Here is a 14,190-nt window from a genome sequence, read left to right on the forward strand (position 1 = left end):
TGCAGTAATCTGTACCTGACCTTACTAGCTGTGTGATCTTGGGCTAGTTACTTGACCTTTCAGTCTCAGTTTTTTCAACTGTAAAATGGTAGTATACCTACCTTGTAGGCCTTTGTGAGGTTTAAGCAAGATGATATATGTGTAAAGCACTTCACATGGGAACTAGAACATAAACGGAAATTGCGAAAGTGACATGGAAATAATACTATGTTAGGTATTTATATATATTAAGATCAATTTCATTTAAGCTGTAGAAATAAAACTGCTTCTTCAAACTTAAAAAATACGGAGAAAATGAACAAAACTACTGTAGGTACATTACATATTTTTTGTAAATGAGAAAAAATGTAGAGAAGTATAGAAAGCAGTGATTAGAGGAAGAGGGAGTTCAGTATATGATAGGGAACCTAGAATTTTAAATTTATACATTATTGAACATTGCAATTTTAACAGTAAGGATATTCTTTTATAATAAAAGATAAGTTTTTGAAATAATGTTTAAAAAATAACTTAAAACTGTAAGAGCAAACCCTGCCATTTCCCCATCCCTTGTTGGTGAGAGGCATGGTGAATTGGGGATGATTCTTTTTTTGTTCTCCAAAAGGATTTGCCAGAACCAGTACCTCACACTGAGACCCAGCAACAAAAAATGGGTGAAGTACTTCTTTACCAGATCTATTTCTCCACTATTTATATGCAGGATTGGGATCTCTCTGACTCAGTTACATGCTATTAAATACATTTTCACCTGCAAATCATCTACCTGCTCCAGCAGCCTTTTCTCAGTTGTGATTCTTGTGTCCTATCCCACTGACCTCCAAAGTGTGATTTGCTCAAAATTACTCTCTAAAGGAAAGAAAATAATCCTTTCCTTCATTTCTTTTTTTATCTAAGAGTGATAGGAAAAATTTAAGTTTTTCTAATAGTTAATTTATAGATAAACACTGGACCTATCACTTGGATTGCACCTCATAAGGTCACACACATGTCACCTCCAGCATGTGAGGGCTCTAAAGTAAGACTGCAGGATTCCAGGAACACAGAGGAGCAAACAGTGGTACCCCAACTCTCTGGTTCACTTTCAGCATATTACAGTTTACTATGTCTGGTTAAATGGTTTGGGGGATTATATTTATTTATATTTAAGATAATAAACTGACCATCACACAGTAGACAAGTGGCTTAAAATGATTTCTTCCAAGAAACACTGTTCAGTTCACTTCAGTTGCTCAGTCGTGTCTGACTCTTTGTGACCCCATGGACTGCAGCATGCCAGGCTTCCCTGTCTGCCACCAACTCCAGGAGCTTACTCAAACTCACCTTCACTGAGTCGGTGATGCCATCCGTCTCATCCTCTGTCGTCCCTACTCCTCCTGCCTTCAATCTTTCCCAGCATCAGGATCTTTTCCAATGAGTCATTTCTTCACATCAATTGGCCAAAGTATTGGAGTTTCAGCTTCAGCATCAGTCCTTCCAATGAATATTCAGGGCTGATTTCCTTTAGGATTGACTGGTTTGATCTCCTTGCAGTCCAAGGGACTCTCAAGAATCTTCTCCCCAATACCACAGTTCAAAAGCATCAGTTCTTCAGCACAAGTGTTAATGCTGACACTTCTGATAATGGGAAATCTTTGTAACAGCTGCATGATGAAGCGTGTTTTTTGTTTTGTTTTTAATGATAATCCAATCATATCTGACAAGATTTTCATACTCCCCTAGCTAGATAGAAATTATCAGGAAACTATATGAAGTATGGATTTGCTATTACTAATTATGGATCACTGTTGCTAATTATGCATCTCACCCTAAATTTATATTTGCCTAAAGGTAATAACTTACATTTAGTATTACATGTATATAGTTTTTAAAATAAATAGAATATCCACATATTAGGGGACATAATTACCACTTTTTTACTGATAGAGTAAGTCAAATTATCAAGTGTTTGGAGAGAGCTACTCAACCCTATAGTAGTTATATTAACTACTGTAGCTATCTGTATTAAGCTTATAATGAGGTTAATGTCTAGCTGTTAACCCTATAGTTCATGTATTTAAATATTCTCTCCTTTTTGAAACATGTTACGTCCTTGCACCTCTAATGCCATTCAGTTGTTTTGTTTTTTTTTAAAGTCTCTTCTCTACCCCCCAGAGTTCTATTATGATCTTTAGCATTTCTGAAACAAGAGGGATAAGTGAGACTTTCCCCCAAAAAACTGATTGGTGTGACAGAACCAAGAAATAATTCCCGATAAGTTGTTTTAAGATTGTTTTAGGCTGTGCTGATTTTGAAATGTGTTTATAACACCTCCCTCCTTCCCCTGAGCAGTCAATTTGAAGAGGCCACTATGCACTTGAATGGATAAATTCTGCTTTACACAATCCTAATGCTTCATAGTCAAATTTTGTGTATCTGCTTTTTAAAAAAATCTCTTTACAGTGCATAATACCCATTATAGGTTTGCAAAGTGTATGTGATGATACACAACATTAAAGAATTAGGCATTACTCAGTAGTGCATTATTTTAGACTATGAAGTTTACTTCTTCCTTCAAATACTAAAACTATTTTGACAACCTTAACAGGATCATTGAAGCCTATTATATACATTCTTCATGTTTAACTTTTTCTTAATGACACAGGGCCGTTATTCTGAACTTCAGTTACTGTGCAAGGTTATAATATGTTGTTTGGTGCTTTCATGTCTTTGTTTGTTTTTTAATATATTTTCTTCAGTAGTCAGTTGTTACTTAACACAACAGTTGTGCCTACTTCTAATCATTCCAACAGACTTTTTTTAGTTTGTTGCTTCTTATGTAATGTGGTTTTAGTCCCTGAATCGAGTCCGACTCTTGCAACCCACCAGGCTCCTCTGTCCATGGGATTTCCCAGGCAAGAATGCTGGAGTGGGTAGCCACCATTCCCTTCTCCAGGGAATCATCCCAACCCAGGAATCAAACCCAGGTCTCCTGCATTGCAGGCAGATTCTTTAGCAACAGAGTGAAGCCCCAGTATCATATAATGTAGACATGACAACTTATAATCACAATTGACAGAACTGTGGATAATGAGGGTATTTCTATGGCTGATGAGGAGGCCCTAAATAACAAACTATATGACAGTCAGGTTGGAAAGATGGGATTTTATTCCTTCAGATAACTGAGTACTGTTTGTTTTTTCCCACAAGCCATGTTCTATAATTGTTTGGGTTACTCATACATTATATCATTTGTTTAAAAAAAAAAAAAAAACTTGAAAAAACCCGCAAAACTTGATGCACTTGTTTTAGTCACTCAGTTGTGTCTGACTCTTTGCGACCCCATGGACTATACTGACCAAGCTCTCTCCATGGAATTCTTTTTTTAAAATTTTATTTGATTTTTAAACTTTACATAATTGTATTAGTTTTGCCAAATATCAAAATGAATCTGCCACAGCATGGAATTCTTTAGGCAAGAATACTGAAGTGAATTGCCATTCCCTTCTCCAGGGAAGCTACCAACCCAGGGATGGAACCCAGGTCTCCTGCATTGCAGGCAGATTCTTTACCATCTCAGCCACCCATAGTCCACCTAAAATATTTTAATAAAACACTTTATATGAAGAATGGCGATTTTTACAGTTTTTTTTTTTTTTCTGTAGAGAGTTTAAATTAGAAGTAAGGTCCTGGTTAAAAGGAGTTAGAAGTAAATTAATTAAATTGAATGGTTGACAGTTCCTAATGCATAACATAAAGTCTGTTCTGCCTATTAAGGTATTTCTAATATCAAGGCTCTATTAATTTTATTTGTAGAGTGATTCCCTATATTCCGGGGCAGAAGGGTAGTTGGAAAGTGAAGTATAAAAAAAAATGCTGTGATAGTGTGTTTTGGGAGGTGTTGGTAATAATAAAAAATAGCTGACTTAGCTCTTGAAAAGATATATTTAATTTACTTCATCTATTTCTACTGTAATAATGTAGTTCCCAGGAGTTCCTATGCTTCCACGCCTGCCATATCCTTTATAAAAACCAAAGGCTTTTAGTTAGTTGCTTGTTAGACATAACGCTCTTTCAGAGTACAAAACACAGTGACATATTAGTTTCAAAATGTAAAGCAAACTTTAATAGGATCTCTTTATGGCAGCAGTCAAGCTGTAGTTTATATACAAGATAGTATTAAGCCATCTTAACACACAGTGTCAGATGAAATCATGTTAAATAGACTTTTTCTACAAAGTGGAATATTGCAATTAACTTATTCAAGTATTCCAGTCCCTCTTGTATTGACTCTCTACATACAAATACACGTCAGTTCAGTCCAGTTCAGTTCACTCACTCAGTCGTGTCCAACTCTTTGTGACCCCATGGAGTGCAGCACGCCAGGCCTCCCTGTCCGTCACCAACTCCCAGAGTCCACCCAAACCCATGTCCATAGAGTCAGTGAAACCATCCAACCATCTCCTCCTCTGTTGTCCCCTTTTCCTCCTGCCTTCAATCTTTCCCAGCATCAGGGTCTTTTCAAATGAGTCAGCTCTTTGCATCAGGTGGCCAAAGTACTGGGACTTTTCAGCTTCAACATCAGTCCTTCCAAGGAACACCCAGGACTAATTTCCTTTAGGATGGACTGGTTGGATCTCCTTGCAGTCCAAGGGACTCTCAAGAGTCTTCTCCAACACCAGCTCAAAAGCATCAATTCTTCAGCGCTCAGCTTTCTTTATCATCCAACTCTCACATTGATATGTGCCTACTGGAAAAACTGTAGCCTTGACTAGATGGACCTTTGTTGGCAAAGATGTCTCTGTTTTTTAATATGCTGTCTAGGTTGGTCATAACTTTTCTACCAAGGAGTAAGCGTCTTCTTATTTCATGGCTACAGTCACCATCTGCAGTGATTTTAGAGCCCCCAAAAATAAAGTCTGCCACTACTTCCACTGTTTCTCCATCTATTTGCCATGAAGTGATAGGACCCGATGCCATGATCTTAGTTTTCTGAATGTTGAGCTTTAAGCCAACTTTTTCACTCTCTTCTTTGACTTTCATCAAGAGGCTCTTTAGTTCTTCTTTGCTTTCTGCTGTACGGGTAATGTCATCTGCTTATCTGAGGTTATTGGTATTTCTCCCAGCATTCTTGATTCCAGCTTGTTCTTCATCGAGCCCAGCATTTCTCACAATGTACTCTGCATATAAGTTAAATAAACAGGGTGATAATATACAGCCTTGACATACTCCTTTTCCTATTTGGAACCAGTCTGTTCTTCCATGTCCAGTTCTAACTGTTGCTTCCTGACCTGCATACAGATTTCTCGAGAGGCTGGTCAGTTGGTCCGGTATTCCCATCTCTTTTAGAATTTTCCAGTTTATTGTGATCCACACAGTCAAAGGCTTTGTCCTAGTCAATAAAGCAGAAATAGATGTTTTTCTTGAACTCTCTTGCTTTGTCAGTGATCCAGCAGGTGTTGGCAATTTGATCTCTGGTTCCTTTGCCTTTTCTAAATCCAGCTTGAATATCTGGAAGTTCACGGTTCATGTATTGCTGAAGCCTGGCTTGGAGAATTTTGAGTATTACTTTACTAGCGTGTGAGATGAGTGCAATTGTGCGGTAGGTTGAGCATTCTTTGGCATTGGCTTTCTTTGGGATTGGAATGAAAACTGACCTTTTCCAGTCCTGTGGCCACTGCTGAGTTTTCCAAATTTGCTGGCATATTGAATGCAGCACTTTCACAGCATCATCTTTCAGGATTTGAAATAGTTCAACTGGAATTCTATCACCTCCACTAGCTTTGTTCGTAGTGATGCTTTCTAAGGCCCACTTGACTTCACAATCCAGGATGTCTGGCTCTAGGTGAGTGATCCCACCATCGTGATCATCTGGGTCATGAAGATCTTTTTTGTACCATTCTTCTGTGTATTCTTGCCACCTCTTCTTAATATCTTCTGCTTCTGTTAGCTCCATACCATTTCTGTCCTTTATTGAGCCCATCTTTGCATGAAATGTTCCCTTGGAATCTCTAATTTTCTTGAGGAGATATCTAGTCTTTCCCATTCTAAGCCCTCGTATAAGCTTTTACTAGTTTTAACTAGCAAGTTCTAGTCTGACCCTTTTTCACAAATTTGACTCTTCTTTTCGTTTTGTTTTAATGATTATTCTTCTGAATTTATTCATGTGCATGAGTAAATAGGGACAGATAGATATAGATAAGGCCATAGAGATATTAGAACGGAATTATTTTATCATGATCTAAGTCTGCTCTTCTAGCACATAACTACTAGAAATAAAGGCAAATATTGGGATTGGAAGGTCAAAAAAAGTTTATTATGAGAATCTTCTATATGTAGTTAATCCTACCTTCTTTCTGATTTATTCAGTAGACCAATTTGTGATACTGGAAGTTTAGCTTTGGCCCTAGTTTAGAAATAGGTTTGGTTTTCAAAGTTCTTTTGTCAGTTGTTTAGTACTAGAAACGATGTTTAAATGGTGGTAGTTTTCTAGTCTAGATGATCAGTATTTTAGCACATAACACTATTGAATCAATGAACTTAAAGGTAGTCCTAATTTCAGGTCCTGGATAAAAGGAATCATCTGGTTACTTTTCAGAGAGAGAAAGAAGAGAAAACTGTTTTCTTTGATCAGACCTTTAGCTAGCCTTGGGCAGAGTGTATTTGACCACATTCCAGCTTCTTTTTGGAAGGACACTCACTTAGTGCTCAATCCTTAAGAGTAGATGTGTTTAACTTGGCTTGAAGAAAACGTCCTGATAATGGAATGCCTCCTCCTAGGGAGTTGAAGGAGGTGAAATAAGAGAACCAAATGAGCCAGGGACATAGCTCACTGTCTCAGTTGGAGTGCTAGTTGGGGCAGGTCAGATTACTCCATGATGCAACTCACTGATGAAGAAGGAAGAGAGAACCTACCCCGTAGAAACATGTAAGATAAGCAACAGAATTCTTACAAGCTCTGAATTATGTACTCGGGTATCAAGTTAACCCATGTGAACAAATAAAGCAGTGGTAGGTGGCAGTCACATTGTAGGAAGATTTCAGTGATCCTGGATTGCCAGTATCATAAGCCCTTTTATTAATAAACTGAAGCCTCTCTATCCCTTCTTATCTCAGAGGAGTCTTATCTTAGTTCACCAACTACTTCTTTTACCATAATAAGTTTTTTTAGTTTCTTCAGTACACAAGATGTTTAGCTATAGATATTAGGTGATAGGTCTAGTGCAGAGATTTATGAGAGTGTAAAAGATATATATATATATATTTAACGTAGTTGATAACAGACATTATAGAATTCTAGCTAGTGCAGCAAAGTGAATTGGAAATTTATCTGTCTTACTTCACGGCACTTAATCTATTATATCATCCTTTTCCAACCCAAATGTTTGTTGAAATGGTTTGTAATATAAGTTGTTAGATTTCTGGAATCTTGTCAGATAGCTCCATAACTAATAAGGACCCAGTTCCTTATCCAAATGAATAGACTTTTTCTTACGAAGGTTAAATCTTTTTATTGTTGTTTTGCTTTGTTTAGATTCTGGTCATCCATCTTGCAGAATTTTGCGTAGGGGTACTTGAGCCATGAGACCATAATGCAGAAGTTAACTGGAGTTTATGATAGCAGATAAACAGGGAGTCCAGGACAGATTTTCCTAATCCATTTTTGCCCTTTCTATTATGCCGGCTGCCCCAGGAAATCTACTATCTGTCAGTTGTCACTTTGGCATTTTTCTTCTTTCCTTCTCTTTTCAACTCACTTCTGTAGCTTCAGTTACCACCTGAGAGTTTTAACTAATAGTTTTACATGGGAATTTGCATTTGGCCAGTTGAACTGCCATCATACTGATATCACTCGCCAAGATCTAAAAGTTAAATTTTATCCTTTTCCACAAATGTACAGTGACATGTTCTGTCAGTACAAGAACATACACAGGAGGAGAGCTGATACATTTTGTATGGGAACCACCATTTTAGATTCCACTTTTTTTCCCTTGGTTATATATAGGAGACCAAAAAATAACCAGTTATCTCCAATTTTGAGTGTGTGGTATTCAAAATTCAAGTTTGCTATAGAATTAAATTGCCCAGGAGATCCAGTTTTTTACTCACAGTTTATATTTAGCTAGCTTCAGGTAGGCATTCTTAAACGAAAGTACACAATCCAGTAGAGTATCTGCCACAAATCCAGTGACAGTGTGCACTCAGAAGCTTTAGGCAACGATTTCACTGGAGCACTCTAATGTCCTCTTAGTGCCCTGAAATCTTTTCAGTTGACCTTCTATTATTTAATGTATTTCTACATTAATGTACTTCTATTACATACCAGTAACTGTGTTTATTGAAGCCAGTGTTTCTCTTTATGGGAAATGCTGATCTTAGTAAATTTTAACTGTGGGTAGGGAGATATTCTTTAATAAATAACTGAAGGACTTTTTCACAGTTCAGTGCTGGTCCTGTTATCTGTTATGTCTAGAGTATTTTATAAATGGTAACTAAATTATGGGGTCTGGAAAATTATCTCTTCAAGAAATTTCACAAGGTGTGCTACATGGTAGCTTATTATAAGTAGGTTAAAGCGACTGGCTTTATCTCAAGTGACTTACTATGGTAAAGAAGAATTTAATATATTCAGCTTTACTGATGAAACACCAAACAAGTTCTGACACCTCTGACAAGATGATTAAAGTTGGCAATGTTTTTCTTTTGACAGCATCAACAAAGAGAGCATCGTTGATGTGGAAGGTGTTGTGAGAAAAGTGAATCAGAAAATTGGAAGCTGTACACAACAAGATGTAGAGTTACATGTTCAAAAGGTAATTTTTTTCAAAATATAAAATTGTGTCCAGAAATAGATTTGAATAGTTCTTACAACTGTTCACATCAACTCTGTAATTAGAGTTGATATAAAATATTGAGATTTATAAATTGATTATTGACTCAACTAGTTTTTGTCATATAACAAACCACCTCAATACTTAGCAACTTAAAACAACAAACATTTATTATTTGTTCATGATTCTGTGCGGTAAGGGAGTTAGGGTCAGCATCTGCGATGCTTGATCTGTACCATGTGATATATCACCTGGGCTCACTGATGTTCCTGGGACATCTCTCCCTGTGACTCTCCTCATCCTGCAATCTAGCCCAGGCATGTTGACATGGTACATCTACCATAGCCACGTACGGGAAAGTATAAAACACATCTGAAAAGCTTTATTCACTATCATGAACCTATTTGGCTGTCAGCTTCTTTGAATGAAGGTTGATTCATTATACTAACTCTTATTAATCATTGTATTGCCTTATAATCATTGTATTTCTGGTATTTTACAGTATAGAGAAGTCAAAAGAGAGAATACCGTATCGAGCTTAGATACCAGCAATAACTTTTTCGCATAAGATTTATCCCACATTTATTTTCTTAGACATACAAACTAAAAATGTTACACGTGAATTCAAATACATTTAGTATTTTTGAAATAACCCTGCAATCTTGAACCTACAACCTACAGTCTCAGATCCAGACCTAGTTTGTATCCACAATATTCTTCACTGAATTTCTCTTATGGAGTAGTCCTTTCCCACTCTAACCCATGTCTGTGTGTGTGTGTGTGTGTGTGTGTGTGTGTGTGTATACATGTCAGGTAGATGGACAAAAACAGATGGATGCAGAAAGACAGATTCATCCATACACACTACTTTGGGAGTAGAGGTTGTATTTAATTGAAATTTATTGTCATAAAACTCTTAAGACTTTGAAAATCTTATAATTTTTACTGACCTAACTTGCGAAATTACTTTGTTCTCTTTTTGTACGTCTTATTTCAAACTAACTGCACCAGGAAGTCTATAAGCTAATAAAGGCAAACTGATCTAAAGGTATGCTGACCAAGGGGGGAAAAAAAAAACCCTATCTTCCAAGTAACATCTTTTTCAACACTTGAATAAATAAGATATTAGTGACTAGAGCAAGTAAATGTATTTCTAAAATATTTTAATTACCTAAGATCCAGTTCAACCTTAATAAACATTAAATATAAAGCCTCCAAAGTGCTTGCAGACAAATTTTGCCTTAAGAAAAATAAAGTATCTCACAAAGCATAAAACACTGTATACTAAATAGAATTTTATAAGCTCTTTTATCATTTATTTATCTGGCCTGCAGTTACTGAGTAGTACCAAGCACTATGTGAAGTTCTGAGGATGAAAGTGGTCACAACCTAATGAAGGAGATTTTTCTACTAGTTAGAAAAATGAAAGAGGTAGCTGTCCAGATCTCCAGCTTTGCATTGGCGATCAAGTTTCTATTAACTAATCAAAGAGAAGCACAAAAACTTGGGTATAGGGGATAGCAACAAATGAGTTCTATTTTACTATGAATAGGACTGGAGTATCCTTCTGATACTTTTTCTTGAAGTGTCTGAGTTGAATGCTAAATGTGATTTACCAACTGGAAGAATATAATTTCCTTTCTGTAATTAAGTAAAGTCTGTTCTCCTCTTGTGCTTTAGCAGATTTTCCAGGAATAGTTGGGAAAAACTAATAGGGTAACATGCATTTAAGTGGCTGAAAAACCCAGTCTCCTTTATGATCTAACTGCTTTTTAGCACTAAAATGTGCATATACTTTGAATAAATATTGAGGGATCTTAACACCATAAAGAAACACCTTCTCCAGCAGCTCCCAACCAGGAGAGCAGCAGGAAGCGAGATATAATTGATACACTTGGTGAAAGAAGGCAGTGAAGGGATATTTAGAAAATGAACGAGGAAAGGAAAGGAAGGAGCAGTGCAGCAAAGTTGAGCTGACTTTGGTCCTGGTAGTGGAAACAGCCAGATACTGTTAACAGTTACGATAACTTATTTGTTAATGGCGCCTTCATACGATCAAAGTGTTTTCTTATTCTTTATTCCATTTGATTCTTAACACCAACCTCATTTTACAGAAGAATATTGAAGCTCTAGGTAAGGTGATTTGCCTGTGACAAGTTTCCTGTGACAAAAAGAGGCCTTAAGCCAGACTCCTCAACTACAGTTATTACTTGTTTATGATACTGGTGGGCACCTTAGAGTTTACAAAGTCTTCATACATATGTTATCTCATTTGACTATTCCAGCAACACAGGGATATAGACAAGAAATAACTATTAACCCCATCTTATAGGTGTAGAAACATGTGCCATCTTGTTTGATTTTAGCAAGTAGTTTCAGTTATGTATGCAAACAATGTTTCTCATGTTAAGTCAACTGTAGATTCTTTTAAGCAAAAGATAACAGGTTTTGTGTGCTTCTTGATATTTTTGGTAATCTCTCACTTTCAGATTTATGTGATCAGTTCAGCTGAACCCCGCCTGCCCCTGCAGCTGGACGATGCTGTTCGGCCTGAAGTGGAAGGAGAAGAGGTGAAAACTATACTTTTGAAATAATGTGCTTCCTGTGTATATTTAGTTTATAAAGCACTGAAAACTTGATGTCCTACTTTTGTAAGAAGGGTACCTATGAATTGATTTGAGCTTCATTTTCATTAAAAACTACTCTTACATTAAAAGTTCTCAAACTTTTTGCTCTTAGGATTCCTTTACATTTTTAAAAATAATTGACCCCCACAAGCTTTTATTTTTATAGGTATGTCTACCACAATTTACAGTATTAGAAGTTAAGACAAAATTTTTAATATTTATGACCTTATTAAAAATAATAATATAATTAGATTATGTGTCTGTGTATTCCTATATAAATAATAAAAACAGCAATAAGATATGAAATGTTTTTTTAATGTCAAGAGTAACATTGTGTTACATGTCTATATTCTTGGTAATATCTGGCTCAGTACACAACGATTAGCCTTTCATATCTGCCTCAGCATTCATTCTGTTGTGTCTGCACACATCATTAAGCCTTTGGGAAACTTCTAAATATAGTCAGGAAAAAATGAGTGTTTGAAGATATTATTGTGAAAAATAGGTTTGACTTCACAAACTCTCTGAAAGTGTCTCACTGGTCCCCAAAACATACTTTGAGAACCACTGTTCTTTGTCAGCTTTTATTTGTTCCTTCCATTTTCAACTAGCAGGTAAACTCCAGGGATCAGTGATTGTGACAGTTGTTAATTATTCTGATATCCCAGTAATGAGTCAAAGGTTTGGGTGTGGGGGGTGGATAAAAAGCATTTAGCTTAATTCCTTCTCATTTCTGTTCTTTCAAGCTCTCTTTCTCTTAATAACTTCTCTCTGGCCCCACTTGTTTCTAGGATCTTTGATTAGGGGGTATAATGTGAACACACATGAATATACCTATTCTCATTTAAAAATTAACATGACTCTACAAATGTTGTTTGTGTCCTTAAAAAAAGTTAATAAAATCTGTTTTTTTTAATCCTTTTTTTAGGACGGAAGAGCTACTGTTAACCAGGATACGAGATTAGACAACAGAGTCATTGATCTTAGGGTATGCCTCATTTGTTTATTTAGTGACATGATTGTGCTGAAATCAAGGTGGGCAAGAATAACATACCTGACTCAGGTTTATAGAACTGATTGTCATTTGCTTATATGTAATATGATAATACAAGAAGTAATTTACCTGCCTGACCCTTCCTCTGAAAAGAATTGCAGGCAACAAGGGCAGTCAAGTAATAGTTCACAGGATACTGACTTGCTTCATTTTAAAATGACAGAGGAGTGTGAAGCTAATAAATGGGCTTACTTTCCAGGTAGTACCTGTTTCAAACAAGATAGTCAGCAAGAAAAAACATAATTAGTTTTCACTACATAATTGTGAAAGAAGTTCTGTGCACATTTTAGAATGATCAGGTAGAGATTAGCAGTTAATACCTCAATCCTTTGAATTTGATCTGAGCACAGAGTTCATAATAAAGAAGTAGTTGGCTCTGGTGGTATATATAGTAATCCCATACTTGGTCTTCTGTTTCCCTTTCTGGTTTGGTTGCAAGTGAAAGAGTTCAGTGGTTTCATCATCGTAGTAAAACCAATGTCATCTCTCATTTCTTAATATTTTGACCACATCTTCCTCCTCTTACTTAAATAATCTACCTAAAGCTTAAATGCTTTGTCACCTTAAGAGTTCTTTCTAACTTGTCTGTCCTTATTGTACACTCATTTTTTCCCTGATTATTTGCTTTTTGCCTGCTTTTCACCTTTTCCATTTTCATTTACAGTATATGGAAAAGGTTAGCAGTAATCAAAAGTTCTGTTAATACTACTTAGAAACCTCAGGTTTTTCATAATTTTGGCCACAATAGTTAGACATCCTACTGTATTGGCTATTTGTTCACAGAGGTTATTGGTTGTGCCTCTAACATTTGGCCTGAAAAGTATTTTTCTTTGATTGGAAATAAAAGAGCAAAATTGTAATTCTCCTTCTAGAATATGAAAAATTCTAAAATATATTCCTATACTGATTGTCATGCAACTAACTTTTCTCTCATATAATGAATTATTTTCTCTATGAACTTTCTGGGCATGTGGCCTGATTAGAAAGTACTCTGTCTCAGTTAATGTGTCAAATTGATTTAATTAGATTTTATTATTGTCTTATAGACATCAACTAGTCAGGCAATCTTCCGTCTCCAGTCTGGCATCTGCCATCTTTTCCGAGAAACTTTAACTAACAAGGGTTTTGTGGAGATCCAAACTCCTAAAATTATCTCAGGTATGCTTTATTTCTCTTAATTTTTTAAAATAAATTGGTTTCCCCGAAGTTGCTTCATATTCGATTTTTTATGGGGGATTTTTTTTCATTTGTTTTGTTTTTTAAGAATCCCAAGTGTTGCTTAAGGTTTATTGCTATGAGACTGTTTTGAAGACTATACTATACAGTAGCAATCAGATATCACTAACACTAGTAATACTAAATTCCCTATTTCAGGAGTCATTACATGATAATGATTATAAAATAAGTCAGTAACACATAAAGCAAGATTTTTTTGTTAATATAAGGTGCATCAGAAACTACTTTCCTGATGTAGATTTCTTTCTAATTGCTATTACAATTTTGTTTTTTATAAACTGCAATGTCAAGTTACTAGATATAGATACTACAGATGGGAATACCTCATTAATTCTTATTCTTAATGAGAAACTTATCTTAATCATTTTTAATCATTTAACTTTTTTATTTACTTAAATAACAATAAAATGTTATGAATGGATTTTAATTATGTTTAAAATTTGAACATTGCATTATTGATAATTAG

The 14,190-nt window shown here is 35.7% G+C and overlaps 1 protein-coding gene across 1 annotated transcript in view; it reads left to right on the forward strand.

Annotated features, from left to right (window-relative positions):
• Positions 1 to 14,190, forward strand: part of DARS (aspartyl-tRNA synthetase) — a 67,193-nt gene that overhangs the window by 32,369 nt on the left and 20,634 nt on the right. The window contains exons 5-8 of the mRNA XM_027561772.1: positions 8,687 to 8,789; positions 11,297 to 11,377; positions 12,363 to 12,422; positions 13,535 to 13,646. Of these exons, the coding sequence (XP_027417573.1) occupies positions 8,687 to 8,789; positions 11,297 to 11,377; positions 12,363 to 12,422; positions 13,535 to 13,646 (356 nt within the window). The remainder of the gene's footprint in view (positions 1 to 8,686; positions 8,790 to 11,296; positions 11,378 to 12,362; positions 12,423 to 13,534; positions 13,647 to 14,190) is intronic.

This window comes from Bos indicus x Bos taurus, chromosome 2, assembly GCF_003369695.1.
Source record: "Bos indicus x Bos taurus breed Angus x Brahman F1 hybrid chromosome 2, Bos_hybrid_MaternalHap_v2.0, whole genome shotgun sequence".
NCBI classification, from domain to species: Eukaryota; Metazoa; Chordata; class Mammalia; order Artiodactyla; family Bovidae; genus Bos; species Bos indicus x Bos taurus.